Raw genomic sequence first — 26,698 nt, 5'->3', positions numbered from 1 at the left:
AATGCAGGAGACACTAAGAGAGAAACTTTATGAAACCAGAGGAGTTATACTGGTGATATAAGGATAGAAGGTAGGAAAAATATAGTAGGAGCTGGCTCTGGTGATAAGAGATTATGATGGCTAAATTTAGTGGTTTGGCTACAACACAAAATTATCTGTGCAATGTGGTAGTTTCTTTCCTTGTGATAAAAATATGAAATAGAGGATAAAGGGAGAAATGGATATTTTTTAAGTAGGGAGGGCTGTTGAAAAACCAAACCAGATGGATGGCAGTGGATACAATCTCCCTCGATGTCCATGGAAGAGAACTGCCCGAGTGATGGACTTCTCTGAGGCCAGTCCTGCAGACCCTCTGCCAGAGCTTGTATTACCCCCCTTTGGCCCTTCCTCACCGCTTTGGGTTCCTTTGGCAAGGAAAGTTCCCTTACAAGGTTGTAAAGTAGGTGTTATTCACAAACAATAATGTAGCTGACATTCATACATATATAATGAAACATAATGGTTAAAGTAACATCTAAATGGTTAAAGTAACATCGCCCCATCTAAAAATTCCAACACAATCGAACTTCTCCTGCTTCCTGTTCCCGTTTTCTTAAATGTTCTGTTTATTGTTTCTATTGCCTTTTCTCAATAGCTTTGTTATATTTAGTTGGGCTTGTCTTTGAAATTTATAAAAGTGGTAGCATACAGTATGCACTCCGCACCTTGGTTTTTCATTTGACTTATTTTTGTGAGATTTGTCCATGTTGACGCATGTGGCTGTGGTGCATTCACTTCCACTGCTCTCTAGTATTGCACTGTACAAGTCTACCACATTGGATGTGTGGTTTGTTTCCCTTTTTTTTTTTTTTTTTTTTTTTCTGTGAGGAACAGTGTTGCTATGAACATGTACATACATATCACTTTGGCCTGAGGGTAAATTTCTCTGACACTAATCCTCAAACATTTTGATCTTAGGGCCTTCTAAAAGTTAGTGAGGACTGCAAAGAACTTTTTTGTATATGCATTGTCCCTGTATATAACAAATCAGAGGTTATAACTAAGAAATTAAATACTTTTATTATTAAAATAATTATTATAAATCATTTAATGTTAACTACAAATAGCATATTTTTTATTTAAAAATTTCATTTTCCAAAAAAATATTTAGTGAGAAGAGTGGCATTATTTTATATTTTTGCAATTTTCTTGGATGTCTGGCTTAATAGAAGACAACTAGATTCTCATCTCTGCCACTGCATTCAGTCAATTGTGACTTGTTTTGGATGGGGTGTATGAAGAAAATCTGGCTTCACATAGTTATGTAATACTTTCTTTCAGATAATTATGGCTATTCTTTGATCCTTTGCCACTGTGCCAAGACTCAAAAAAAGAGGTAGCTGTATACACTTAGTTGTAATATATATAAAATATGAAACAATTTCAGTTAACTTTTTGTATTTCATTACATTAAAATCTATTGGTCTATCTTGACTTCGAATGAATCATCATACATTGGTCATTTGAAATATAGTAGTTCATTGAGTTATGTAGACCTACCAAATGTTGACATATTTCATTACATAATAGTAAAAAAATTTACTAACATCAACACTGATCTTACTTGAAAAGTCTGTATGGAGAAGCTGTCAAGTTCACAGTGCAGGATATGGGTTTTCCAAAATTTAACTCATGCTAGAAAGTTTGAATTTTGTCATTGGCTACAAATACTGTCAATTTTTCCTTCAAGTTTCAGCCTTACTTTATTCATTTCCAAGAAATAGTCTGCCAACTACCCAAATTTGAATGACCATAGTTTGTCAGTTACTCTTTCAATTAAAAGTGATATCTCATGAAAAAAGTGGCAAGGTCAGCTCCCAACTCAACTCTCATTACCACCAGGCTTCAGTAACAGCAGAAGTGCTATATGCATACATTTCATTACAGCATACAATATGGAAAGGATGCTTACTCAAGAGTCAGTCTTTAATAAAATTAGTAATTTTTACTGCTGCTTTCTCAAAGACAGTGGCAAGTCAAACTGGTCAGGTTATTTTGTTTTCTGTGTGTGTGTTTACTGTGAGTATGTGGTGGTGAAGAACACAATGATTACTAGTATGATTTGGTGCAACCCCCTTAATTTGAGCTAAGGTGTCAGCATTTTACCCACCATTGCTTTGGCATCATCAGTGTAAATGCCAACAGAGTGAAAAGGACAAATAACATCTTGATGTTAATATGTTTTGATCTTGTGGCTTCCTGTGGTCCATAGGGGTCCACAGACCACACTTTGAGAAACAGCTAACATGTCTACATAGGGATGGAAATGTCAAGTCTCTGTGTTTGTATTTCTTCAGTTTTACTTGATAATATTACAATACACCACATCGTGACTATTTTCACTGAAGAACGGAAAAGGAGGAGAAAACTTTGAAAACAGGAACCCCTTAGCCTCACCAGGGTTTTCTGCTTCTGTGAGGTTTCTTTGAAAAAATCCTTTTCTGTCTGTAAATTAAGATGAAAAATGAGCATTTTACTCTATATCTTTTTTTAAAATACAAGTCATGTTTTAAAATAAACTCATCAGTTAAATTACTTTTCTTCTCCACAAACGTGTGTGACACTGTTGGTCTGTAAAGATGTGCCATGTTTATCCTATGACCTCCCAGTACCCTGGTTAGAGGAGACCTCCAGTGGGCACCACGTGTCCAGCAGGATTTATCTTGGAGGGTGCATAGTTGCATATATGAGATGGTTACCGTCTCCAGGCCTGGCAAGCCAAGAGTATCGCTGGTCCTCTTTGTTCCCTTGCTGGGTTGCTTGCTATTATCACCAGCCATTAACCCCCTCACTCAAGACAGAAACCTGGGCACAATCCTAGATGCCGTCCTCTTCCTTTCCTCCCACATCAAATTGATCACCAAGTTTGTGTGATTCTACTTCCAGAATATCTCTAGAATTCACTGCGCCCACTCCCTAACACCGCTTTAGTTTTTGCTGTTATTTTCTCCCATAAAAATTGAGATTTTTTTCCCCCCTCAGTCTCACTTCTCCCTTTCTCTTACCACTGGGCCTCTGTGATCCAGTCTTCATAGTAGTCTTTCTAAAGCACTCATGTAATCCAGATAATACTTATTTAGGATCCTTTAGGCATGTCTTTAAAGGATCAGGTTTGCTATTCTTAGTAAAATGTAGACAGATACTTTGTCATTTGGGCCCCCTTCCTTCTACCCTTCTGTGCATTCTGCATTTCATTCATATTGAATTATCTGTTTTGCAAACCACCAGGCCTATATTCTTTCCTCTATTTCTGGGATGCCTTTAACCCATCTGATTCCCCTGATAACCTTCTGCTTATCTTTCCACACTCAGTTCTCTTCCCCTCCTCACCTATCATTGTACCACTTACTAGTAGCCACCCCCTCCTCTGGTTCCCATAGTTTGCTCATAACACCTCCCATACTGCATTAAAAATGATTCATTCCTCTGTGTCTTCATTGACTGTGAACTTCTTATGGGTATGGACTATTTCTTACCTATTTTTTTTTTTATATCCTTGCACATAACAGTACCTGGTGTATAAGAGATGGCCAGTAAATATTCTTAAATAAATGGAAGGAGAAATTAAGAACTGATCACAGAATCAAAGAGATAGGAGGTGTTCCATAAACATTGTTGATTAAATGGATAAATGAAATTAAGAATAGGTCACAGAATCGAAGACCTAGGAGGTAGTCCCTAAACACTGTTGAATGAATGAATGAATGAATGGATGAATGAATGGTTGAAGTTTAAAATGGGTAGCAGAATCAGAAGGTTTTAGGGGTAGAAAAGACTTTGGAGAACATCTGCTGTCTACCTCTGTCAGAAATGAGAACACGGTTTGCCTAACTTGTACAACTGGGCTGGATAGGGATGATGAATGGTGCCACAGACATTCACTTGGATGTGGCCTGGGGATGACTGGAGAAAGTCATGTGCCCCTGGCGGAGACTTGCCGAGAAGAGCAGAGGCCATGGCCTCCACCACAGGGGGATACCACAGTCTCAGTGCGAGAGCACGTCTGTGGTTGGAAGTCTGTGGCACATTCCAGACTGCAGAGCTTCCCCTCAGCTATTGGCTGCTGGTCTCTCTCTGTCCTCAAACTGTGCCAAGACTGTAAGATTTTCCTGATGACTGGGCATATTCCACATCTGGATTCCATGGTCATAACAGCTAGAAGTTTCCTGTCCTCTTTGGTTGAGGTGATTATGATAGAGAGCTGGGTTGCAATAGCAGCAATTTTGAGGTAAGCCCTACTACTTAAAGTATTCTTTCATCTGAGATTTTTAGGAGCCTGGGAGGGAGGGAAAAGGGAAACTATTTACTAAGTGCTAACTCTGTGTGAGGTGCTTTGCATACATAATTCTGATTTCTCCTTCACAATTACCCTGTGAACTTGCAGGTATCAGCATCCTATTCTATAAAGAAGAGAAAGGCTTTGAGATGTCAGGTGGGTCTATGGGGTGGCAGAGTAGGGTTTGAGTGGGAGTGTCTGGTGCTGAAACTTCTGTAGTCTTATTTTTATCAAACTGGGAAGTTCTTAAAGTTGCATATATTGCATGAACTTAAAAGGAGAAGAATCTGTGCTTTTTCTAGTTTATGTGGCTTGTGCTTTGTAGTTTACAGTTGTTTTACCATCTCTGCAGGACCACCTGTGGATGGGAGAAGGAGCAGGTGCTATGACCTGACCGTACTTTATGGATGAGGGATCCGAGTAATGGGGGCAGAGTGTTCCACATCTGTCTGGTTCATTGCTGTCCTCCTAACTCCCATTCTGTGGGTTAGTATTTAGAAGGCTCTCCGGTTTTTGTTAAATAAACATCAGGATTTCTGTAGTTGGTAAGTTCCAAATGCAGACTAGAACCCAGGTCTCAGTGCAGGGCTCCTTCCACTGTGAAACCATCCTGCTTTCCCCACAGCTCTTACCAGAGAGGGGCAAGAATGAACTCTGTCATTAGCAGAGGTGGGGCTTGGGAACTCTGATATGCTTCTCTGGTAGATTTCTACACATCTAGATGGCCTCTAGAAAAACATATTTCTTGCTTTTGTTTCTCTTTCCTTAAGTATTTCAATATAGGATTTTAAATCATTTTCTATTTCCTTGACACGTCCCAATATAGTGATTGCGAAGAGATCAATAATCCAGTACTGGATTCACAGAGGGTTAGCAACAGAATAATTTCTGCAGTCACCTAATGCAGTGTTTTTCAAAATTTAAACTAAAATAAAATAGTGGAAGCCTTGCCTTTATGGAGAGCTCCAATATGTAGACGAGGCCCAAGCCCCTGAGCTGATGAGGTGTGCGCAAGGGTGGGAAGTAGGGCTGGATCTATAACGCCATGAGGGCTCCTTGAGGTTTGTTTTGTGAATCACCGATCTGTTCTGACACTTCATTGTGTAGGTCCCGAAACAGAGGCACCAAGGTGCTTAGTGACCACACCAGTGGCTGCACTAAGAAGGTGATGATGAAACTCGTTACCATGTATCTGGATTCCCAATACTGTTCTAGAGCACCATTCTGCTTTTATTACAAAGAAAAGCACCTATTCTTTAGAGGGGGGGGTCAGCAAACTATGGCCTGTTTTTGTGTAGCCCTTTGAGCTTAGAACGGTTTTAACATTTTCCAAAGGTTGTTGTGTTTTTTTTGTGTGTGTGTTTTTTTTTAAACAACAACCAAAGAACAAAGAATATGGGACAGAGACTGTATGTGCCCCACAAAGCCTAAAATATTGGCTATCTGGACATTCATAGAAAGACTGCTGACCCTGCTTTACATGGCACACCTCTGCTGATAGCACATTGAAACACCCAAAGAATTTGACTTTCTCCAAGGAATGTCAAAACACGAAGGTTTACAACCACGCCTGAGAAATTGAGCACATTTATATCTAAAGGCTTTTCAAACTTGTATTCCTCAAACGAACTTCTTTAAATTGCCCAATAGGTTTGCCTCCTCCTTTTCCAGTACACGTTTTTGGTGGAGGATAGGCTAGTCAGCTAAGTTCGCACACTGCGTGGCAGACGTGGCTGCCGAGGACTGCAGACAGTTCTGTAAGATGGAAAGGAAGTGGTGTGCTTGTTCAAGTACAGCTTCAGGACATTTGCTAGACCCCAAAAGTTATAAGAGATCACTCCCAAGAAATGGCTGTGGTCACTTTGGGGCATGCATATGCAATGCCAGAGGGATTTTTTTATTTATCTTTTTGAGCGTTTATCTTGGGGTTGAACTTTCATCTGAAGCAGCAGTTAGAATGATTACCTCACTTAGTGGTCAGCAAACTCATTAGTCAACAGAGCCAAATATCAACAGTACAATAATTGAAATTTCTTTTGAGAGCAGAAAACTGACTTCTGCGCATGAGCCATGAAGTTTCAATCGCATTGTACTTGTGCGCCCGCACTTGGTATTTTGTGGAAGAGCCACACTCAAAGGGCGAAAGAACCGCATGTAGCTCTCGAGCCTCAGTTTGCCGACCACTGACCTAGCCCAACCTCCTCCTGACCACTCAGTGTGCTTCCAGAAGCATCAAGCTTTGTTGGGCACTGAAATGGCTGCTTCTCCGGAGAATCGCTCTTGATGACAGACCACTAGAAAACAGAGCCAGATTTCAGGGTACCCCTGCCCTTGTAATCAGAATACATTGGGCCACTTGATAGCAGCCTGGGCGCAAAGCCTGGTCAGAGTGAAGGTTAACATTGCTGGCCTAAATCACTGTTTGAAGTTGCCTTTGAATTAGGGTTGTCCTCGTAATCGGTGTCCTTTGGTGTCACAGATTCTTGTACATAACCAAAAAAACGTTCACAGTTCCAAAGCACCAATATCCTTCTCCGAATATGTGGGGGTGAGGAGCTCTTCCCCTTTCCTCTGCAGCCTTTGTTTTCTATGTATTTAATCACTAAATAAAAGATAATTTCACCTCCTCCCCCTTGCTAAATCTCTTATCCCCCAGGGCACGTTGCTTTCGGGGATGTACATTATTTTTAGTAAATAAAGGACTCACTGTGTGAAAATGTCCATTGGCAGGTGAATGATGATGACCACGAAGTGTTTCGTGACAAGGTGCATGATGTCAGTGGTTGGTAATTGTGCCCAGGAAGGAATGTCTCATTTTATGCATACTCTACACTTTCAATAAGTAGCCATTTTTCTCCCGATAGCATGGTGTTCTTAGACTACAGAATGCATTATTATGTTATTAGGGCTTTTTGTTGTTGTTGTTGTTAAGTTCTTTTTTGATCTATTAAGCATTTCCTGGTGATTTCAGCAGCTTGGTAATTTATTGTTCATCTTATAACAGGTATTGGTAATGGTGGGATGAAAACATTTATACAAGAGGAAATAAAAGTCAAGGAAGCAGATAATCGACCGATTTATCAGCCTTAGCAGACTATTTTTCTGATAACGCCATGGTGGCCATGGTAAATTTACTTCTGATTGCTTGAGGGGACAGATTCTATATGCTTTTTGTTATACGGAGGTGCATGAAAGGGTGAGGGAGCAAGTGCTCAATCCATGGATTAACTAGTAGTTTGGTCCCTAGATTTAGGCCAGTGGGTTCGTGCTATATATTGAACTGTCCCTTTCTTATTAACTTGCTACAACATATGTGGTGATGGAGATTTTTAAGTAGCTTTACTAAAAGACTATCTTGCTTAACATCTTTTTCAAAGTCTATTATTTGAAAGAAAGTTGGCTGAAGTTTAGAGATGGGCAAAAAGAATCTATTCGTCAGCTCATCATCCTTCCAGCCATGGAGAACTTCACTCAAGCAGCAGTGTGGCCAGTTTTATATAATAATAACCAACTTAAAAATAACAACTTAGGATCCAGAGGCGAATAAGCCCAGAAAAAAAGCTTTAGGCCTTTATTTAAACTTAAGCAGCGTATTTGTTTTCTGGGGCTACTACACAAAGCACCTCAGACTGGGGGGCTTACACGACAGATGAAGGTGTCAACAGGGCCGAGCTCCTTCTGAAGATCCTGAGGAGGGACCTGCTGCAGGCCACTGTCCCTGCCGCTGGCAGCTCTTGGGCTTGTGACAGCATAACTCCAATCTTCACGTTGTCCCCGTGTGTCTGTCTGACTCTGTGTCTAGATGTCCCCTTTATGGATGCAGGCTCACCCTAATAACCTCATCTTAACTTGATCATCTGCAAAGACCCTATTTCCAAATAAGGTCAGATTCATAGGTTCCTGGGTTTGATCTTTGCCATCTTTTGGAGGGACTCATTTCAATACATGACACTAGGTTTTCATCCTTAGTGTGCACACAGTGTTAGTAAGCCTGCTAATGGGTATCTCAGCTGCGGCAGACAGAAAGCCTAACATGTAGAAGGAAGGGGCTCTGCAGAGGGCATGATAGAGAAAAAGAGTTCAAACGGACTATTAAAGTGGGAATCGTAACTTAAAACACAGTAGCTGGGGGCCACTGGATATGGGGGCAAACTGCTGAAAAGTCCCAGGAGCCTCTGAGACACATCTGTGTATTACAAACATAATAATCATGTTTAATACATCACGGTTGGGTGTGTCTACATTTTTAAAGTCCATCAAAATGAAGTTTTAAAATGTTGACGGCACTTTGGTACTTTTTGGTTATTTGAAAAATTACTCTTTTTTTCAAGTTACTCGTGTTCTCTTAGATGTTCTGAAGATTTTGGTTTGAACCTGGCTTTGTCACTCAGTAAATGTTTATGTTAGGTAGGCTATTAACCTTTTGATACCTTGGTTTCCTGGTCTGTAAAATGAGGAGAGACGGTCTGCCATGTAAAATTATTGTGAGGATCAACCTTGCTTATGCATGTTAAAATATACCTGCGTGTAGAGCTATATTTTCAGTGCTTTATGCAGAATTGTTCATCTACTTGACAAATGTTCATTGGGAGCCCATTATGTTCCAGCCTTGTTCTAGAATCCATTCATCCACTTAATGATGATTACATCCTGAGTTAGTAGTGGAAGCACTGGCCTTTGGGTTGGGGCATCTGAGCTGCAGTCCTGTCTGTGCCTGTAAATCAGCTAATGGGACTTGGGCCCTTCCCCAGCCTCCGCCTAGAGAGGAGCCATATGGACTAGATCTCCAAGGCATTTCTGTCTGTAAAATGATTCATATAACAAACCCAACATATAGGACTACAGTTCTTACATATCCTACAGATCATTTGTGCAGCCTATCCTCTGTGCTTTAACTTTCCTCTCTGAAATGGGAGTAATAGGACTAGGACTGTCTGTCTTCTCACAGTACTAATAGTAACAATGACAGCCATCCTTTATTGAGTTTTGACATTGTGCCAAGTGCTTTTCATGCATTCTTGCTTCTCCAAATAGGGTAGATGTTTCCCCAAGGCAGGTGGGCATCCAGAGAAACATGGTGTATCGTCCCGGAGAATAAGTCTCCCCACCTGGTTTGTGAGAAACACCCCCATGTTATTAAGTAAGGAAAAGCATAGCGATAGTATAGAATGCAGAAGTACCTTCACATGTTAAACTAAATCTCAAAAGAAACTTGGAGTTCCCTGGAGGGGGCATCACTTCAGTCCTGTCTTCCCCTGGGGTGCAATTCACTGTTCTTGGCCACTAGGTAGCCTTCCGTAGGAAAGTTTGCAAAACTCTTTTCCTTTTCCGTGTTTGACTCACATGAGAAAAATAGAATTACCATTTGTAATTTTGAAAATAGTTCTCATTTCCAGTACTAAGTGCTACCATTCTGTTGATTAAGCCCATTCCTCTTGTTTATTCATACATTTAAATAATAATGTATGAATATTATTTAATTCAGTTATTTAATTACAAAACCCTCTCTCTCATGGAGCTTTTATTTTAATACACAGGAATGTTGGAGGGAAGACTTCAAGAAATAAGGGAATCAACCATGTGGCTATTTTGGGGGGGAGGGTGGAGGGTAAAAAGGATTTCGGGCAAAGGAAACAGCAAGTGCAAAGGTCCAGAGGAAGGAGCCTGCTTTATTTAGGAGACGAAGTCAAAGGGATATAGATTATATAGAGCCTTGAGGTCAAGGTAAAGGCATTGGATGTTTTTCTGAGAAACATGGAAACCACTGATGAGAGTAGTGGAACCTGACTTTTTAAAAAATGTGTTTTTACTGATTTCAGAAAAGGGAGGGGAGGAGGGAGGAAGGGAGGAAGGAAAAGAGAGAAAGAAACATAATGATGAGAGAGAATCACTGATCAGCTGCCTCCTGCATACCCCACACTGGGTATTGAGCCCGAGCCCACAATCCAGACATGTGCCCTGATTGGGAATCGAACTGTGACCTGGTTCATGGGTCGATGCTCAACCACTGAGCCACGCCAGCTGGGTTGACATATTTTTGAAAGTTTATGGCTGCTGGCTGAGAATCGTGAGTAAGGGGTCCAGTTGGAAGGCTACTACCACAGTCCAAGTGAAGATGGTAATGCTATCTGTCAGGGTTGCAGTGGTAGAAATGGTGAAAAATGACAAGATTTGGAATGTGTACTGAAAGTAGAATCAACCTGATCTGCAAAGGAATTAGATGTGGAGTGTAACAGTGAGAGAAGAGTCAAGGCTGGCTGCAGGGATTTGGGCCTAAGCAATAGTAAGGATGAGGAGTTGCCCTTGATGTTGAGATGGGCAGTTTGATGGAGGAGTTTGGGTAGTTCCTTGGTCATTGGAAAACCTGACTAATAAGTAGCTTTATATGAGAATGTTAAAACTGGCTCCAATACTGTTTGCAACTCACGTTGAAGACAAGGAGTGACTTGCTCATTTTTATTACCTCTCTTTTACTCGTGGACATTTGAAACAACAATTTGAAAGCATTGCTGTGTGCAGAATGCTCATCAGGACCCAGGAGCCCTCCCTGCTCTCTCAGCTGCGGGCACTCGTCCTCCCCAGACACCCTGCCACTGCCCCATGCCCTCATGGCACCTTTTCCCCAGCTGGACTGGGCACAGGAATCTGGCTGTCTTCTCCTCCCTGGCAGTTTTAAATAGCTAGCAGTTCTTAAATTTTTTTCCTGGCCACACAGAAAGCTGTTGGGTGCCCTGGGCATCGATGTTTCAATAGCGGTGATCTCTGAGGCTTTGTCCTGCGGAGCGATTAGTGCGTTTAACTCAGACAGTGGACTTGGAGCCCCGACTCCTGAGAGGTCTCTTAGGTTCGGGCAGAACTGATGTGCAGGGGGTGGGGGCGGGGGGAGGGAAATGTGCTAAAGCTTTCAAGCTACAAAGGGACAGTTTAAAACTTGGCAGGTAAAACCAGCCTAAGTGAGGATATGTTTTATGGTTAAAATTATGAAAGTGGTTCTGAACAGCCTGACATGCAGCATACTCAACCTTTATTAAACATTACAGAGGTCACTGCGTTTGTCTTCCTGGTGCCTCTTTCCTTCTCCTTTCTTCTGTGACCCACATTAAGCCAATTGTAGAACCCACCCCCTGGCTTCAGTGATAGGACCAGGGAGTGGAACATGGCCTCTCACAGGCCAATCAGAGGGCAAGGACCTTTCTCCATTGGTAAGCCACTGAGAGTGAAAGTCCAGAACCTGTGGAGCCAGGTTGTCAGCCTCCTGGGAAAGGAAGCCAGAGAGGAGGAGGCTAACCTCTGAGGGAAGAGACTACATGAGAGAGAGTGCCTTGAGGCTGCTTTGACATCCTCCTGCTCTTAGTAACTCTTTGTGCTCCTCTCTGATAAGGGTCTAAAGGGCATTGAGCAGAAGTGCCAAATGACTAACTCTAGGTCCTGCCTCTGATCTTTGTGAGCTAATGTTTTCCCAACTAGTAAGCATAGTAAGATGATTGATAAAATCTGCCCTTAACAAATCAATGAATGGTGTCTTTTTAAAATGTGAAGAATTAGGAATAGAAAAGCTTTTTCATTACATTGATTTATCCAACAGTTATCACCTAGATATGAGTTGTCTCAGTGGCTGGACTATTTCAGGTTTGATGGTTTGCAAGGAGCAAGCCCACTTCTTAGTGAATTTCCAATATCATCTGTTGAGATCTCCATCCTTTGAGGTGTTTCCATAGCCACCTGCATCACTGGAATTAACCGCTGCCTCTTTTGTGCACACACAACCCTTGCCCTGTTCCTTTGTGCATCCTAGGCTTAGGCAAGCAGCGCATTCCTGTGGAGTAAAACCTGTTGGGCCAGAGACTGCTGTACCTCAGAGTCCCCTTGTTACAGAGGACAGTTTCTTAAACATAGTAAATGCTCAGTAAATGGTTGTTGCATGAAAACAATTATTAGCATTGGTTTTGCTAATGACTTTAATGCACGCTTCTTAAACTTTACAAACCAATAAATATTGTGTAAAACTGCAAGGAAATTTTGGTTGAGCCTGCTCTCTTCCAAACTGCTGGTAGATTCCTGTGCACTGGTGGGTGGGAGTGGTTTATGAGTAGACATAATACTGAGGGTTTTAGCCTCCCATTTCTACTTGCCTTAATCTCAAAGAATAGAAATTTCTTAAGTTTTTTTCTTCTTCTGTGCAATCTTTCTGAACGAGAATCTTAGATTAATATTGGTCCAAATAAATGCATCTGATTATAACTCTCACACTGAAAAGTTGGGGGGGAAAAATGCAGCAAGAGTTGTGGATATCCAGTTACCGAGTTTCTACTTGGGAATGGAATTATAAATAAATGTGTTAGGTAGCGGAATTTTGTTGTGTTTCCCCCTAAGGAGAAATTGCTGCTGTATGGAAACAACATTTATTCAGCATATTTTCACTCTATAATTGCACCATTTCTATTCTTAATTCTTTGCGTTTCTGATTCAAAGTGAAAAAACAAACACAAAAACAGACCGTCGTGTAAAGCTGACAGGAACGAGTGTGAACCTGGCTGCAAGGCGCAGAGGTTGTTGCAAAATTAGCCACGGAAATCGCTTCCTATCTGGAGGTTAAAAATAATGTATTTAGAAGGAAGCTATTTACATTGGCTGTTGAGAGGCTTCCCCAGGAGGGAGCCTCTGCTGGGAAAGCGGTGAGGTCCTCGGTGGGTGGGTGTGTGCAGGGGGCATTCCCAGTGCTCTGTGACTGTGGCCACCGGGCCACGCTGGCGACAGGAGAGGGAGGTGTGTACTGCCGGGGGCTTCTCAGGTTTTGAAGGAAACTCATGTCAAGCCTGGCCTAAAGTTTGTGATGGCCAACAAATTAACCTCCTAGATTGCAGGGAATGCTTTGCTCTGAGCTCCCAGTGGAGAGAACCCAAGGTGCTGGGGGGCCCTGCAGACCCTGCTGTAGGGGAGCTCCCTGCAACTGGGCCAGTGCAAACTTCCACCCACTTGATGGAACTGAACGGGGAAAGCAGAGCGCAGCCCAGCAGGGGGGAAAATGAATATTTGTGGGAGAAAATCCTTGTTGCTGCTGTTTCGTGAACTGCAAGCATATTTGTTTGAACCTACTGCGATTTTTCTCTCACCTCTGCACGTCCCTGTGTCTCCTGCATTCATTTCTCTGAAAGCTTCCCCCACCTTTCGCCTGACCTCAGGTGATGCCAGAATAATTTCAGATCTGTTTCTCTGCAGGTTTCTGGCCTGGCTCTTTCTAGGCCATGCATGGCAATTATTTGGTGGTTTATTACTCGAATAACCTCAATTTCAATAGCGGCATCTTCGGAAAAGCGATTAGTAGAGTATTATGAGTTTTAAAATATCCTTGTCCAGAAAGGAGTGGTATTTCTGTGTTCGAGATTGAAAGGAACAAAGAATGGATGGTTGAGGTTCTATCCCAGTATTTTAGAGACAAACGGTCTGTTTAAGAAATGCTTTGTTTACTTGTTTGGGGCTTGTGTTTTGGCAAGGTTGGGAAAGTTGCTTTAAATGTAGATATCAGATGTTTGTGTAGTTCAAGAATGTTTGGGTCTCCTTATCACTGTTGGATAGGATTGGAGCGAGTTGATAACTTCTTTAGTTTTTGACTTGCTTACCCGCTTTGGCACGTTGGGAGGGGGAATATTCTTGCATGCTGAGGGTATACATGGAGGTGGTCGGAACGAGGCTTTGTCAATAGATGTTGCTGAATTGTCTAGGCATCTGAATCAATACTTGACCAACTGCAACTAAGGAAGAGGCGAAGTGGCAGAGAGAAGGGTATAAGGAATAATAGGCATTTACCCCTTAAATGTTTATCTCAAGATAAAGAAGGAATGCTGTCCTTATCTAGCTGATTTCTGTTTGAGAGGGTGGGAGGATGGACAAGTGGAGCTGTGCGGACAGAGCTCCGGAGAAGTTGCTACTCAGAGTGCGTCTGGTAGAAAACGCTGAGCCCTGTGTTGAGAGATTTGGGTTCTTGGTTTGGGCATTAGCACTAAATAGTTGTGTATCTTTGATCCAACTGGGTAACTTTGATAATATTTAAAGTCTCAGTAAAATCACAGGTCTGTACATGTGACTGTCATTCTTTGTGGTTCTCAAAACCCTGATCTTACATATACCTTGTTAGTTGACCCTTACAGCAAAGTTCCGGACCAGTCTTGCCTAGCCGGAGCTACTCTAGTTGTACAAAAATATAATCTGACAGTATTTACTTTTGAATCTCTCTGTTTTCTTATGTTAGTTCTTTTAGCGAACATTGATAAAGATTGAAGGAGAGATTCTTCAAGGAGATATTCAGTTAATTCTCACTGTAGTGGTTTTTAAATCATAGTCCCATCAGTTCTCCTGAAAGATGAGATGTTTGATCTGGAATCAAGAAAGGTGGTGTGCCAGAGGAAGGAAAAATCAGCCCAATTGTGGAATGGAGGTGGGCTGCTTGGTGTTCGGTAAAAGGCACCTCCACTGGGGAGAGGAGTTGTTCAGGGCCCTGCTGGCTTCAGGACTGATGGAAAATGCAGAAATCCAGGGGGAAGAAGGAAATGCGGCGAATCACAAGGAACCAGGCTGTTTTTAAAAGAGAAAATTCAATTTTATCTGCTTTTCCCCAGCAAATTTCATTTGATATTTTACGTTTTCTTGATAACTTAATAAAGACTCTCAGGAAAGAGTTGTAAAACTTTAGTGAAAGAGAATTTGTCATTTGTGACATTCCTTCTCCAGATAGCATGGGAAGATCAATGTAGTAGCGTGTAGTTCATGCATTCCCAGTTCTAGCTATTTCTATTCAGAAAAGACAGCATGCTCTACAGCAAGCTTGGCACAGTGGGGGGGTTCTGGCACAATCCCTAAACATTCATAGAACTGTGCGAGGCGTCGCATTGGGCACAGAGTGGAATATGCAGATAATAAGCCCCTGCTTTCACACCACTCCTTACCTTTCAGAAGATAAACCACTGGCAGACAGATAATGAAGAGTGATGTAAAAGCAAAATAAACAAAGCACAGGAATGTTGGCCCTGCATTCAAAATAGGCACAGAATCAGCTGCTTGTCACCTCCTGTACCTCCTTGAGCTGGTCCCCCTGCTCCCACCCTCATGCCTGAATTTCCCCATGGCAGCCAAAACAATCCTTTGAAACTGTAAGTCATGTCATTTGACTTCCTGCCCCAAACCCTCCAGTGGTTCCTGATTTCACCAGATGCCCACGACCTTTCAGTAGCTGACAGAATCCCACTGAGATAAGCACAGCCTTCTTCACAATTCTCTCTTCCTCTTTCTCTGAATCCCTCTCACCCCACCCTACCCACACAGTCCTGTTTGCTGTTCCACGGACATGCCAAGCATCTTCCCACAGTGATGCCCTCTGCATGGGACTCTCCCAGAGATCTGCATGAACCTCTCCTCACTTCTTTCCAGTCTTTGCTCCGAGGTCACCACCTCAGTGAAGCCTCACCCTGACCCCCTATTTAAAATTGCACCTCACCTTTTGTCCATGACCCACCAACCTCCTTGGCCTGCTCTGTTGTGTTTCAAAGCACTTGTCACTCTGGCTTACTCTATGACTTATTAATTCAGTATCTTTGTTTAACAGCTGTCTCCTTCCACTGAAATGTAAGATCCAAGAAAGCAGGATCTTTGTTTTGTTCAATGTTGTTCTATCTAGAACAATCGAGAACAATGCCTGGCATGCCGCAGGTAGTCCATAACCATTTGCTGAATACGCGAGTGAATGAATGAGAAGGAGAGATTGATTCTGACGGAGAGTTCTGGGGAGAATCATGAGGAAGAAACCTGTGAGCTGAGTGTTGAAGGATGAGCAGAATTGGACATTCCGGTTTTCTGGGGAAAGACATTCCAGGTAGAAGGAATATTTTGAGCAAAAGTAGAAAAGTGACAGACCACATGAGTGCTCCTGAAATGGCAAGGAGTCCCAACTGACTGGTGCTTGGGGCGAGGAGGGGGGATGGAGAAACACACTGAGAGTGGGAGAAGAGGGTGTATAAATTAATGGATAGAAAGTCATCTCTGCCTGGGATAAGGTGGCAACATGTCGGTGAGGGGAATCAAGGACTCTCAACCAAGCAACATGGGTAATGTGGCAGATATGGTCATTTTAAGAAATCGGTAACGTGAATAGTGTTTGCCAGAGAGATTTGATTTTTATATAGCACTCAGCCGTTTCCAAAACATGGTCACATGTTTATTTTGATTCAAGCTTCATAAGAACTGGGTGAAGTTGTTAAAATACATACGTACATTTTTTAATAAACTTAAAAAAAAAAAATGAATTGCACCTTACATCCACCCAGCTAAGGGCCTTGCCTGAGGTGGCGGAGTTAGGAAGTGGGGAGCGGCTTCGCACTGTCTGTCTCACAGCCAACGTCTCCCCGCTCTGCCAGCTGCCTCTCTAATTCTGACTCGAGACTAAAGATGCCGTGCTGGTCTCCTCATAAGGGTACAAGCTCCTTCCCATTTCCCCGTGTCATCGAAAATAGCCGGTGCTTCTGTACCAGATCCATTTTCCTCTCCCCTCCTTTCCCAGCTCCTTGGATCTGGCATCATTTTTAGAAAGGTTAATAATGCGTGTGGTGAGTGGGTGTGTTCCGACCTCCGCCTGTGCAGCACTTTACCTGCTTTCTTATGCCAAGGCTGTCTGACTCAGCACCTGCCGGCACAGGCCACCGCCGTCTTTCATGTGGCTCTTGGGTGGAAGGGGAGAGGAAGCGTGGTGGCAGTGCCCTGTGACTGTCTTCAGGTGTGCCTGCCGCTCACTCTGGGAGTAACCCCGGTCTTCTTCCTTCCCCCAGATGTTAGTAGGCAGGACGAGGCGGAGGGCGAACTCAGTGAAGGCGAGCCCTGGTATGGAAACTCCTCCGAGACTCCGTCCGAAGCATCCTATGGCGAAGTCCAGGAGAACTATAAGCTGTCCCTGGAGGACCGGATCCAGGAGCAGTCCACCTCCCCCGACACCTCCCTGGGCAGCGCCACCCCCAGCAGCCACACGCTGGAGCTGGTGGCCCTTGACGGCGACGTCCTGCGAGACTCCCTGCAGTGCCAGGACCACCTCTCCCCCGGCCTGTCCTCTCTGTGTGGCGATGACGACTCCCCCGGCTCCACCAAACCTCTGAGCAGCAACCTGAGGCGGCTGCTGGAGGCCGGGTCCCTCAAACTGGACACCGCCCCGGCCACGGCCAACGGCAGGGTGGAGTCCCCGGTGAACGTGGGCCCCAACCTCTCCTTCTCCCCACCGTCCCACCACGCCCAGCAGCTCAGTGTCCTTGCCAGGAAGTTGGCCGAGAAGCAGGATCAGAATGACCAATACACTCCAAGTAACCGTTTCCTATGGAATCAAGGTAAGTGGTTGCCAAACTCAACCACCACCTGCGGCCTGTCCCCCGACTCGGCCATCCTCAAACTGAAGGCGGCCGCCAACGCCGTCCTGCAGGACAAGTCTCTGGCCAGGACCGAGGAGACCCTGCGGTTCGAGTCCTTCTCCTCCCCGTTCAGCTCCCAGTCGGCCAGCTCCACCCTGGCAGCCTTGTCCAAGAAAGTCAGCGAGCGGAGCTTGACTCCTGGCCAGGAGCACCCCCCTCCGGCCAGCTCCTTCCTCTCCCTGGCTTCCATGACCTCCTCGGCCGCCCTGCTCAAGGAGGTGGCCGCCAGGGCCGCGGGGAGTCTGCTGGCCGAGAAGGCGTCCCTCGTGCCCGAGGACCCCCTACCACCACCGCCTTCAGAGAAGATGCAAGAAAAGGTGACCCCGCCACCACAGCCGCCACCACCGCCGCCACCGCCACCGCCACAGTCCTTGGAATTATTGTTACTCCCGGTCCCCAAGGGAAGAGTTTCCAAGCCTTCCAACTCAGGTATGGCATCTTTCCTTTCAGTCACTGTGTTCGTCTTTCTGACTGTCAACTGCTGAGTCTCCTTATTTCATTTAAAGCACTTTTTTTAAAAATTTTATTTTGCCTTATTCGATTGGGTTTCGCATCTGATCTGTGGTGGGCATGAAAAAGCAGGCGCACAACAAAGTACTGTAGCTAAGCAGGGTAGTGGTTTTCCCGCCCGTGTGCCACAAAGACTTCACAAGTGGCTCCATTTTTGAAAGGTAATGAATAATCTTAGCGACATACAGTACTCTCGTCCCTTTCATAGGAGTGATTTTTTTTTTTTTTTCATTACCAAGTTCAGGCTAGGTCCATACGAGATATATTTAATGGGGGAGATCAAAGCCTCTTCGCCATGAATTGCGTGGCATCACTGAACAAGGGAGAGCCCACCCTTCCCGCTGCCTCCGTCACAAACGGGCTTTTGTACAGTCAGTAACTGCTCTGCCCTAATTTATCACACTGTACACTTTCATGTTAGCATTCTTACTACCTTTTTGTGGGATTTAAGCGCTTTTCACTGATCCTGCCCTGGTCTAATTTCTTGTCATCCACGAACTCTGAAGAACATTGTCATTCAGACACAATCAGAGCATTTCCTGCCGGTGCTGTATGTCCTTCCAGCCCAATCAGATCCTGAAGGAATGTGCATGTGGAAAATCTGAATCATAAGCGTTTCTCGTGGAGACAGCTTTTCCAAAGGAGAAGTCGCTATCGTATAGAGGGAGCTACTCATCTGAGGGAGGCATTTAGTCACTGGCGTCTTCACAGTGGAAACATCAATTCTTGGACTGGTTTGTTGTTCAGTTGTGCGCACGATAAGTATGAGGTCGTGGAGATGGTCGTATGGAGTTTCCGATGTCTCCCGAGGATATCCTGCCAGACAAGAGCAGGAAGCAGGCTCTGTGTCCTCGGCAGTGTAAACACCGCCGTTGTGTGTCTAGCTGGCTTTGATTATGGCAGCCGCATTGATGAAGAGTGTTGAGAACGGCAAATAATTGACTGAACGATCCCAGCTAACATCAGTCTGACGCGTTTATGACAGATTTCCATTTAAATTGCTGAGTGAGCTATACGCACTAATTATAATTACTTTAAAACTTGTGTAAACAGCAGACTACAACAAGGAAAATGGATCTCTGGAACTTTTATGACTGCAAGCCATCCAAGTGGCTCACGCCAGAGTTTCCAAAGTGTCCATAAAATCCTGAAGTGTTTATCAGTGCTGATTATCATTTCTCCTCACTTCTCACCTGCCATCTGGTGAAATAAAGAGAGAAATGGCTCATATTTGGAGACAGGGAGAAGAGCAGAGGGAGCCGGGCAGTCTTGCCATGGAATCAATCACTCCTGGTTTATGGAATTTTTATTTAGGGTAGAAGCAGAAAGAGAGGCATGGCTCTACGTCATATGTAATTTTATAAATATTCTCTGCAGCTGGTGATCGAATACACAGACTAATGGTGGTCACGCTGTAAATTCTCCCGGACGTTAGTTACTTGGAAAAGCTTATATAAACTGAATAATAGACTTTATTTGACTGAAGCATTGGGAAAAGGTGACATAAAACTGTGTCTCCTGGAAAACTAGTGGCTTTGTCACTTAGTGTCTTGGGAGTAATCAGCAATAGTTGTGAGGTATGACTTTTTTCATCCCAGTGACTAGATGCATGTAAAGATAAGGAAGAGGCCATGAGCTCCCCGTGGCTTTAAATGCACCGAGTTCATGCCAGCATCTGAATGAGCTTCTCTCAGCAGGATTCAATATGGAGATCTATAAGAAATCTTTTTTTTTTCTTCTTTTCTTCTTATTGAATTTATCCTATTGCTGAACCACTTAATATTTTAATCAATGAATGTTTAAAATGTCCACATTGAAGGAGGAGAGGAAGGAACCTCTTGGACTGGGGCTTGACTGTGGATTGTTGCCTGGGTCCCAGTTTTCAGGCCTCTGTTCCCAATCCAAGGCTTGGTGAAGCAGCTCCACTGATAGAGTCGTTGTATTAAAAAAAACAAACAAAAAAACCCCCACTCGTTTTGCCAAACTCACGCGAGAGGAGAGATCACTGCAGAGAAAAGCACAAGGGCTCTGGAAATGGACATTCGAAAAATGCCCCGTGCATCCATATGGACGCAGCCTGACTCCCCGTGCACGTTTCCTTTGAAGCGAATGCCATCCCCCACCCTCCCACCCCCTCCAGCATCCTAACCAGGTTATGGGCTGAGAAGGCGTTGCTAAAACATCTAATTCTGTTGCTTATCATGGAGCGATAATATGGTTAGTGGTACTTGGATCACTGATTTTTTTAATCTGAAGAGTGGAAGGGAAAGTGTGTCTTTGCTACCTGCCCCCTGACTTCCCCTTTATACACTATTCTGCTGGTTTCAGGACAACCTGCAGGCTGGATTCGGATGTCACTCGGTTTTACCTAAAAAGCATTTGTGGGGATGTGGTGAGATGTTTCTAAACATTTCATATTCTATTTCCCCCCCCCTTTTACCTTAGAAAGAAATCTTAGTTTAATGCAAAAGAGATAGGTGGGACCGATTTCTCACAGCAAGAAGAAAATTCTGATTCTGTTGCTTAATAACTTAGATAAACAAAACAAATCCACAAAAATAAACTACACACCACCCTGACTTCGAGCAGGGCTTCCATTTCCAAGCTATTTCTCAAAATGTTGCAAAAGGGGCATATCAAGTTAATCCTATAGTTACAAAGAGGTATGTGCTAGAGAAGCCAGTGTATTGAGTAATTCAGACTCAGGCATTTCTTTGCCCTTCTTCAGGTCAAGGGAAGTCCACACCATGGAAAAAAAAAAATAAGTGTCTTTTAGGTCTGGCCTTAATCCTCTTTTTTGAATAGGATTCGGTTGTCACCAGGTCATGGTGTATTTAATTCCTTAAAGAATCCGCTCCTCAGCAGCCGTCCCCCCTGCAAGACAGACGTGACACTTGAGGAAGAGGTTTCTTTCATGTGCCCCTGTGCCCCAGCACATGCTACACTGCTCCTCTGAAAGGGGACACGATAGAAGGAAGATTATGTCCGTTTGCTCTAAAGATAAATGTCACACATTGACTGCATTCTCTTTGAAGCTACAGTTCTGTTGTAGCTCAAAAAATAAAATAGTTTTTATTTTAAAGACAAAGTTTTTGTTTGTTTGTTTGTTTGTTTGTTTGTTTTTTGTGGAAGACCAATAAGATTCTCAGAATGCCAGGCTCCTAACTAAATAACAGGGAGACTTGCATAGACAGGGTCTCCAAAAAACATCTTAATTTTCTGTATAAAATCTAAACATGCTTAGAAGCAGCTGGCCCCATACATCTGAAGGCTCAGGCTACTTCTTGGGCCAGTAGATGCCGGGGGTGTTTGGCTGCTGTTTTCTGTCATATTTACATAATGTTACTAACATGGTTGCAGAAGCATAGAGACCCCTAACAGTGAGGGGACCTCTTCTGATACCCCTCTCAGGTCCGCGGTTATTCTGGCTGTAATCTGGGAATGCTTGCATGCAGGAACTTGCTTAGAAAATTCACTTTTAATCAAGATTCAGATCTATCTGTCGCTGATCTCAATTATATTTCTGCAGTGACTCAAATGGAGACTGCCTCTAGATATCTGACTTCTGAGTTTTATCGAATACTTACCAGTTATGAAAACATGCATTAATAATATCAATGTCCATAACAGCAGATAAACACAGTGGTACCCATTGCTAACATAGTGTTTTGTTTTGTTTTTTGTTTTTTTTTTCTTTTACTTCCCTCAAATAGCATTTGAGAGACATGCCCACGAGAAATTCTATTAAAAGATATTAAATCCGTGTGTATATTGCCATCAGGAAGGGGATGGGTCCTCTTACACAGTGTGCACTGTGGGTTGGCGGGCCCCAAGTGGAGGTGGTGATGATGCCCGGATGATGCACACCTGGGATCACCTGTCATCTTGTCCTCCTCCTGTGAGTGTGGTGAGGTTTGTCTGCAAAAACGACCCACTTGCAAAGTACCTTGATTTTATGCAAATTGTTGCATAGGATCTAACAAAAGAAAGTTTAATTTCAAAGCCTACGAAATAATTACATTTATTTTTTTTTTTAAAAAAACCTTCCTTAAATTAAAGCAAGTCAGAAACTATGATTTTTTTTTTTTCCTTTTTAGACCAAGGAAGTATTGGTGGTGTTGTTTTGTGTATTTATAGATGGACAGACAACAGGTTAGAGCACCAAGCAGAAGTGAAAAGATTGGCTCTAGTTCTCCCTACCCCCTCCGCCCCCCCAACTCTATAGTCACTTCAGTTTCTTCATCTCTAAACTGAGCTGGTTGGGAATTATCGTCAGAACTCCTTCCTGCTGAAAAATTCCTTTGTTCTACTTTATGTTTATTTTTAATTCCATCAACTAAAAAATAAAGCAAAAACAATTAAACAAAAATGTTAATTAAATATATTCCTTCTTAAAATACATGATCAAACCTCTTACAAGATCATTTCTGTCTTGGGCAGATCTGGTCCATTGCAGATAGTTTGAACACATATCATTGTACTTTATTAACAATGACATTACACTGTGCATTTTTAACATAAGCTGCTCCAGGTTCACTATGGAAATAGGTCGAGGTGTAAGTACACCAAGATCCAGCCCCCTCTTCATGCACCATCCATTCCCGAGGTGTATTGGCTCCTGTGTGAAAGGCATGCACTCTTGGGCTAGCCCCACTTGCACTGGGTCTTTCCGGCAGCTTCCTGATTCTTTTACTTTCATGTCCAGTGTTTGTTTCTCTTTTCCATATTCTTGACCCAGCCCTTTCCACTTAATCTTACTACAGCTTGACACACAGTAACAGAATGTATGTTGTCCTGGCACTCTTTTGATTGCTGGAGACGCAAAGATGAGGGCTCCCCACTCCAACCTCTTCTCTCCTCCTGTCTTCTCCATCCCTCTGGTTTCCTGCCAAGCTGGATTTGGTCCTCAGAATTCTGTCTGGGCTGAGCCAGACCCTACCTGAGCACCACCATGGACCCTTGCTCTTTCATTTCCTCTGAGATCCAGGAATAAACTACCATGTCGGTCCAGGGGCCGTGAGCCACGTATTTATTATGTGATGCCAGTTGTTTAAATTTACATCTGCTCTAATGGTGAGTTTTCTGCTTTGGAGGGCATGACCAGTGTTTATTGTCACTACTATTACTATTACAGCTGCTCCCAATAGCTTCCATTTACTGCATGACGGGCATTTCACACACATTTATTACGTCCTTTATTCCAATAATATTATTGCCTATAAAGAGAGCATGTTTTCTTCAAAGTAACAAATTAGCAGCTATCCATTCCAGTGGGTCGTTTACCATCTGATGGGATTTAGTTTTGTTTGCTGTGATAATAATTAGCTAGAGATATATTGGGGGGAAATTGTTTATCAGACAGTTGTAAATGAACATTTCAATCCCATTACCTCAAGAATGTGTGGCTTACTCTGAGGAAGTGGTCACATTTCCTTAGGCTGTACATTTGGGTGAAACAGCTGTCAGCTCCTTGAAAATAGTTTGGCACACGAAATAGAATACATCCTCACTTCCTCCCTTCTCCAAGTAGTTCCCATCATATGCACATGCAGGACATTGTACTGAACCATGAAATCCTTTTTCTTGAATAAATAAAAATGCAGATCTTATCAGGGAGATTACTGGCCAACTTTGAAGATGGATCATTGTTTTCTAGTTACTTTTACCACTTGGATTGTTTTCTTCCTTTCTTGCCGTGACCAGTTAAAAATTTCAAACAGCTGAAACCGGTTTGGCTCACTGGATAGAGCATCGGCCTGCGGACTGAAAGGTCCTAGGTTCGATTCCGGTCAAGGGCACATACATTGGTTGCCGGCACATCCCCAGTGGAAGATGTGCAGGAGGCAGCTGATCTATGTTTCTCTCTCATCGATGTTTCTAGCTCTCTATCCCTCTCCCTTCCTCTCTATAAGAAAGCAATAAAAAAAATAAAAAATAAAAATTTCCAACAGTTGTAGTAGTAATAGCTGTTTGACCACATGACTTGAGGTTAGTTTCTTTCCATTGGGGCTGTTCTAATTTTTCTCTTGTCAGTCCAAGGATACCCTAATTGGTACATGTTTCATATATGTTTTGGTATTCATTAAAACTTAGGAAGCATAGCTCCAAAATAAAATAGATTTACGTGAAATATTAACATGCAGGGTTTATATAGTGTACTCTGAGCTGCATTTGCAAAATAGAGTAGGTGCTTTCCCTGAACACCTTGCCTTGCCTGACGTGACCGAGGGGGTTGGGGATGTCATGTCAGGCAAGGCAAGGTGTTCAGGGAAACCAGCTATGCTCCTTTTGTCACCTCATGCCTTTTTATTGCCTTCCTATGATGTGCCAGGAAACCTCAGGTCAGTGGAGGACAGCTCAGATTTTCTCTCCTTTCCCAGACAATTCTGTAAATCCAGGCAGTTCAGGGTTTATGCAATGGGAAGTACTTACTGAAGATGGGGTTGGTGGCAGCCTGTTTGTGTGGCTCTTTCTCACTACTTCAATATTCTCTTGTAACCCAAATACACATCATTATCGGTCCCTTCTCCTCCTGCTTATGGCAATAATCTCACCTGGAGCCTGATTTAGTCTTTCCTCTCCGGTCTGTTGTTCAACACGTGGTTTTTGCCATCAGGACACCGGAGTGAAGGAAATGACAGTGAAGGACAGAAAATGAGGGGCCCAATTAGGGGTAGGACTCCGGGTGAGCAGAAGCAGTCCACAGAAGCAGACAACAGGAGAGCCCTGGTGGGTTCATAAAAGCAGGTGCTCAAGAGGCGTGCTTTTCCTGGAGTGGAAGGAAACCCTCATTTCTGCCCGACCCACAGTCGGAAGAGGAAATACTCGTGATGGAGCATGTCACCAGTAGAATTTCCAGGCTAGTAGGGTATATTTTTAGATAGAGGAGTCTTTTTCAAGTTACGTGGTTAAGCTAAGCAATATGGCCTATGATTAGTGTATTAGTAAAAACAGCATTTTGGAATGACCTAGCTTTATTCCAGAACCCTTCTAGTTCCATCTATTTTAAGTGGTTCTTTGTGTGTGGGGACTCAATTGACCAAATGAAAAATACAAAATTATTTCAAAGCTCACACTTGGGAATATTTCCCTTTAAAATGATACAAGTAACAAGTGCATTAAGCAAATTCAAATAGTAGAGAAGAATATAAAATGAAAGTGAAAGCTTCCCTCCCTGACCCCCTATCTTTTAATCCCCAGTCTTTCAGAGTTTAACTGTTTAATGGTTTCCTGGGTATGCTTCCAGACAATTTTCATTCACATGAAAGGGTGTCCTTTTTTTGTTTGTTACATTTATTCAACCTATTCTTCCTACTCGCTCTCTTTCCCCCCCCCTCAAGTATTTTAAAGCAAATCATATACATCATATCCATTTGCCTATAAATATTTCCAACAGATAAGGACTTTAAAAAATGGACATAGTGACTATGATCACATCCAGCAGGATCAATAATTGCTACAAGATATTATGGGACACCCAGGCTATAATCAGTATTTCCCCAATTTATCTCAAAAGTGTTATTTTATCCTTCTATAGCCAGGATCCAAATAAGCTTTACACCTTGCATTTTTTTGTAAGTGTCTCAGGTGTCTTTTCATCCGTAACCCCTGCTCTTTGAAAATGTCATTTCCTTGTTGAAGAGACTGTGTCATTTGTCCTGTGGACTTTCCCACACTGCGAGTTTGGCTTCCTCCGTCCCCTTTGTGTGTTTAACATATGGCTGTTTTAATCACCTGTATTTCCAGTGAACTGCTAGTGAGATAGAGGCCTGATTATATTTTTGTAAGAATATTTCATAGATGGCTTATTGGAAGGCGCACAATGTCTGTTTCCTTTTTGGTGATGTTAAGATTAATCAGTGGTTGTATGTGTTGTCAGCTTGATCCATCCTCTGTAAAGTTCCCTGTCAACCTTTCACCTCAGGGTTTAAACAGCAATTGATATCCATTTTCTAGAAAACAAAAATATCAACACCCTAGACATAGTTTTATGTCTTGCTTTATCCACCAACTCTTTAATATCTTGGGCATGTTTCTATATTAGCTGCTATAGACATACCTCATTTTAAAAATATAGCTTCAATATAATATAATAGAATCAGAGGTATGGAAGGGGAGTGGACTGACGATTCTTGGGGGAAAAAGGGAGTGAGGGGGTGCATGAAGAGAATGAACATAAACTGTGTACCTATAGATGAGGACAATGGGGGGTGGGGAAAGGGCAGAGGGTGGGAACCTGGTGAAGGGGAGCAATGGAGGGGGGAAAATGAGGAACATTTGTAATAATATGTACAATAAAGATTTATTTTAAAAAATAAAAAAATAAAATAATAGCTTCATAGATCTTATTTTATGAATGTATTACAATTTATGTAACCTTTTGCAAATATTTTTGATCCTTCATGATTAAGAAAGGAAAGTTTGAGGCCTG

General features: G+C 42.9%; 1 protein-coding gene across 5 annotated transcripts in view; it reads left to right on the top strand.

Annotated features, from left to right (window-relative positions):
• The window catches only part of ZNF827 (zinc finger protein 827), a 163,417-nt gene that overhangs the window by 13,049 nt on the left and 123,670 nt on the right, over nucleotides 1-26,698 (top strand). For all 5 annotated transcript variants that reach the window (XM_036423643.2, XM_036423646.2, XM_036423649.2 and 2 more), the window contains exon 2: nucleotides 17,131-18,186. In XM_036423643.2, the coding sequence (XP_036279536.1) occupies nucleotides 17,131-18,186 (1,056 nt within the window). The remainder of the gene's footprint in view (nucleotides 1-17,130; nucleotides 18,187-26,698) is intronic.

Source organism: Pipistrellus kuhlii, unplaced genomic scaffold, assembly GCF_014108245.1.
Source record: "Pipistrellus kuhlii isolate mPipKuh1 unplaced genomic scaffold, mPipKuh1.p scaffold_m20_p_8, whole genome shotgun sequence".
NCBI lineage: Eukaryota > Metazoa > Chordata > Mammalia > Chiroptera > Vespertilionidae > Pipistrellus > Pipistrellus kuhlii.
The sequence above is the reverse complement of the archived record's forward strand: the minus strand, read 5'-3'. Positions and strand labels throughout refer to the sequence as shown.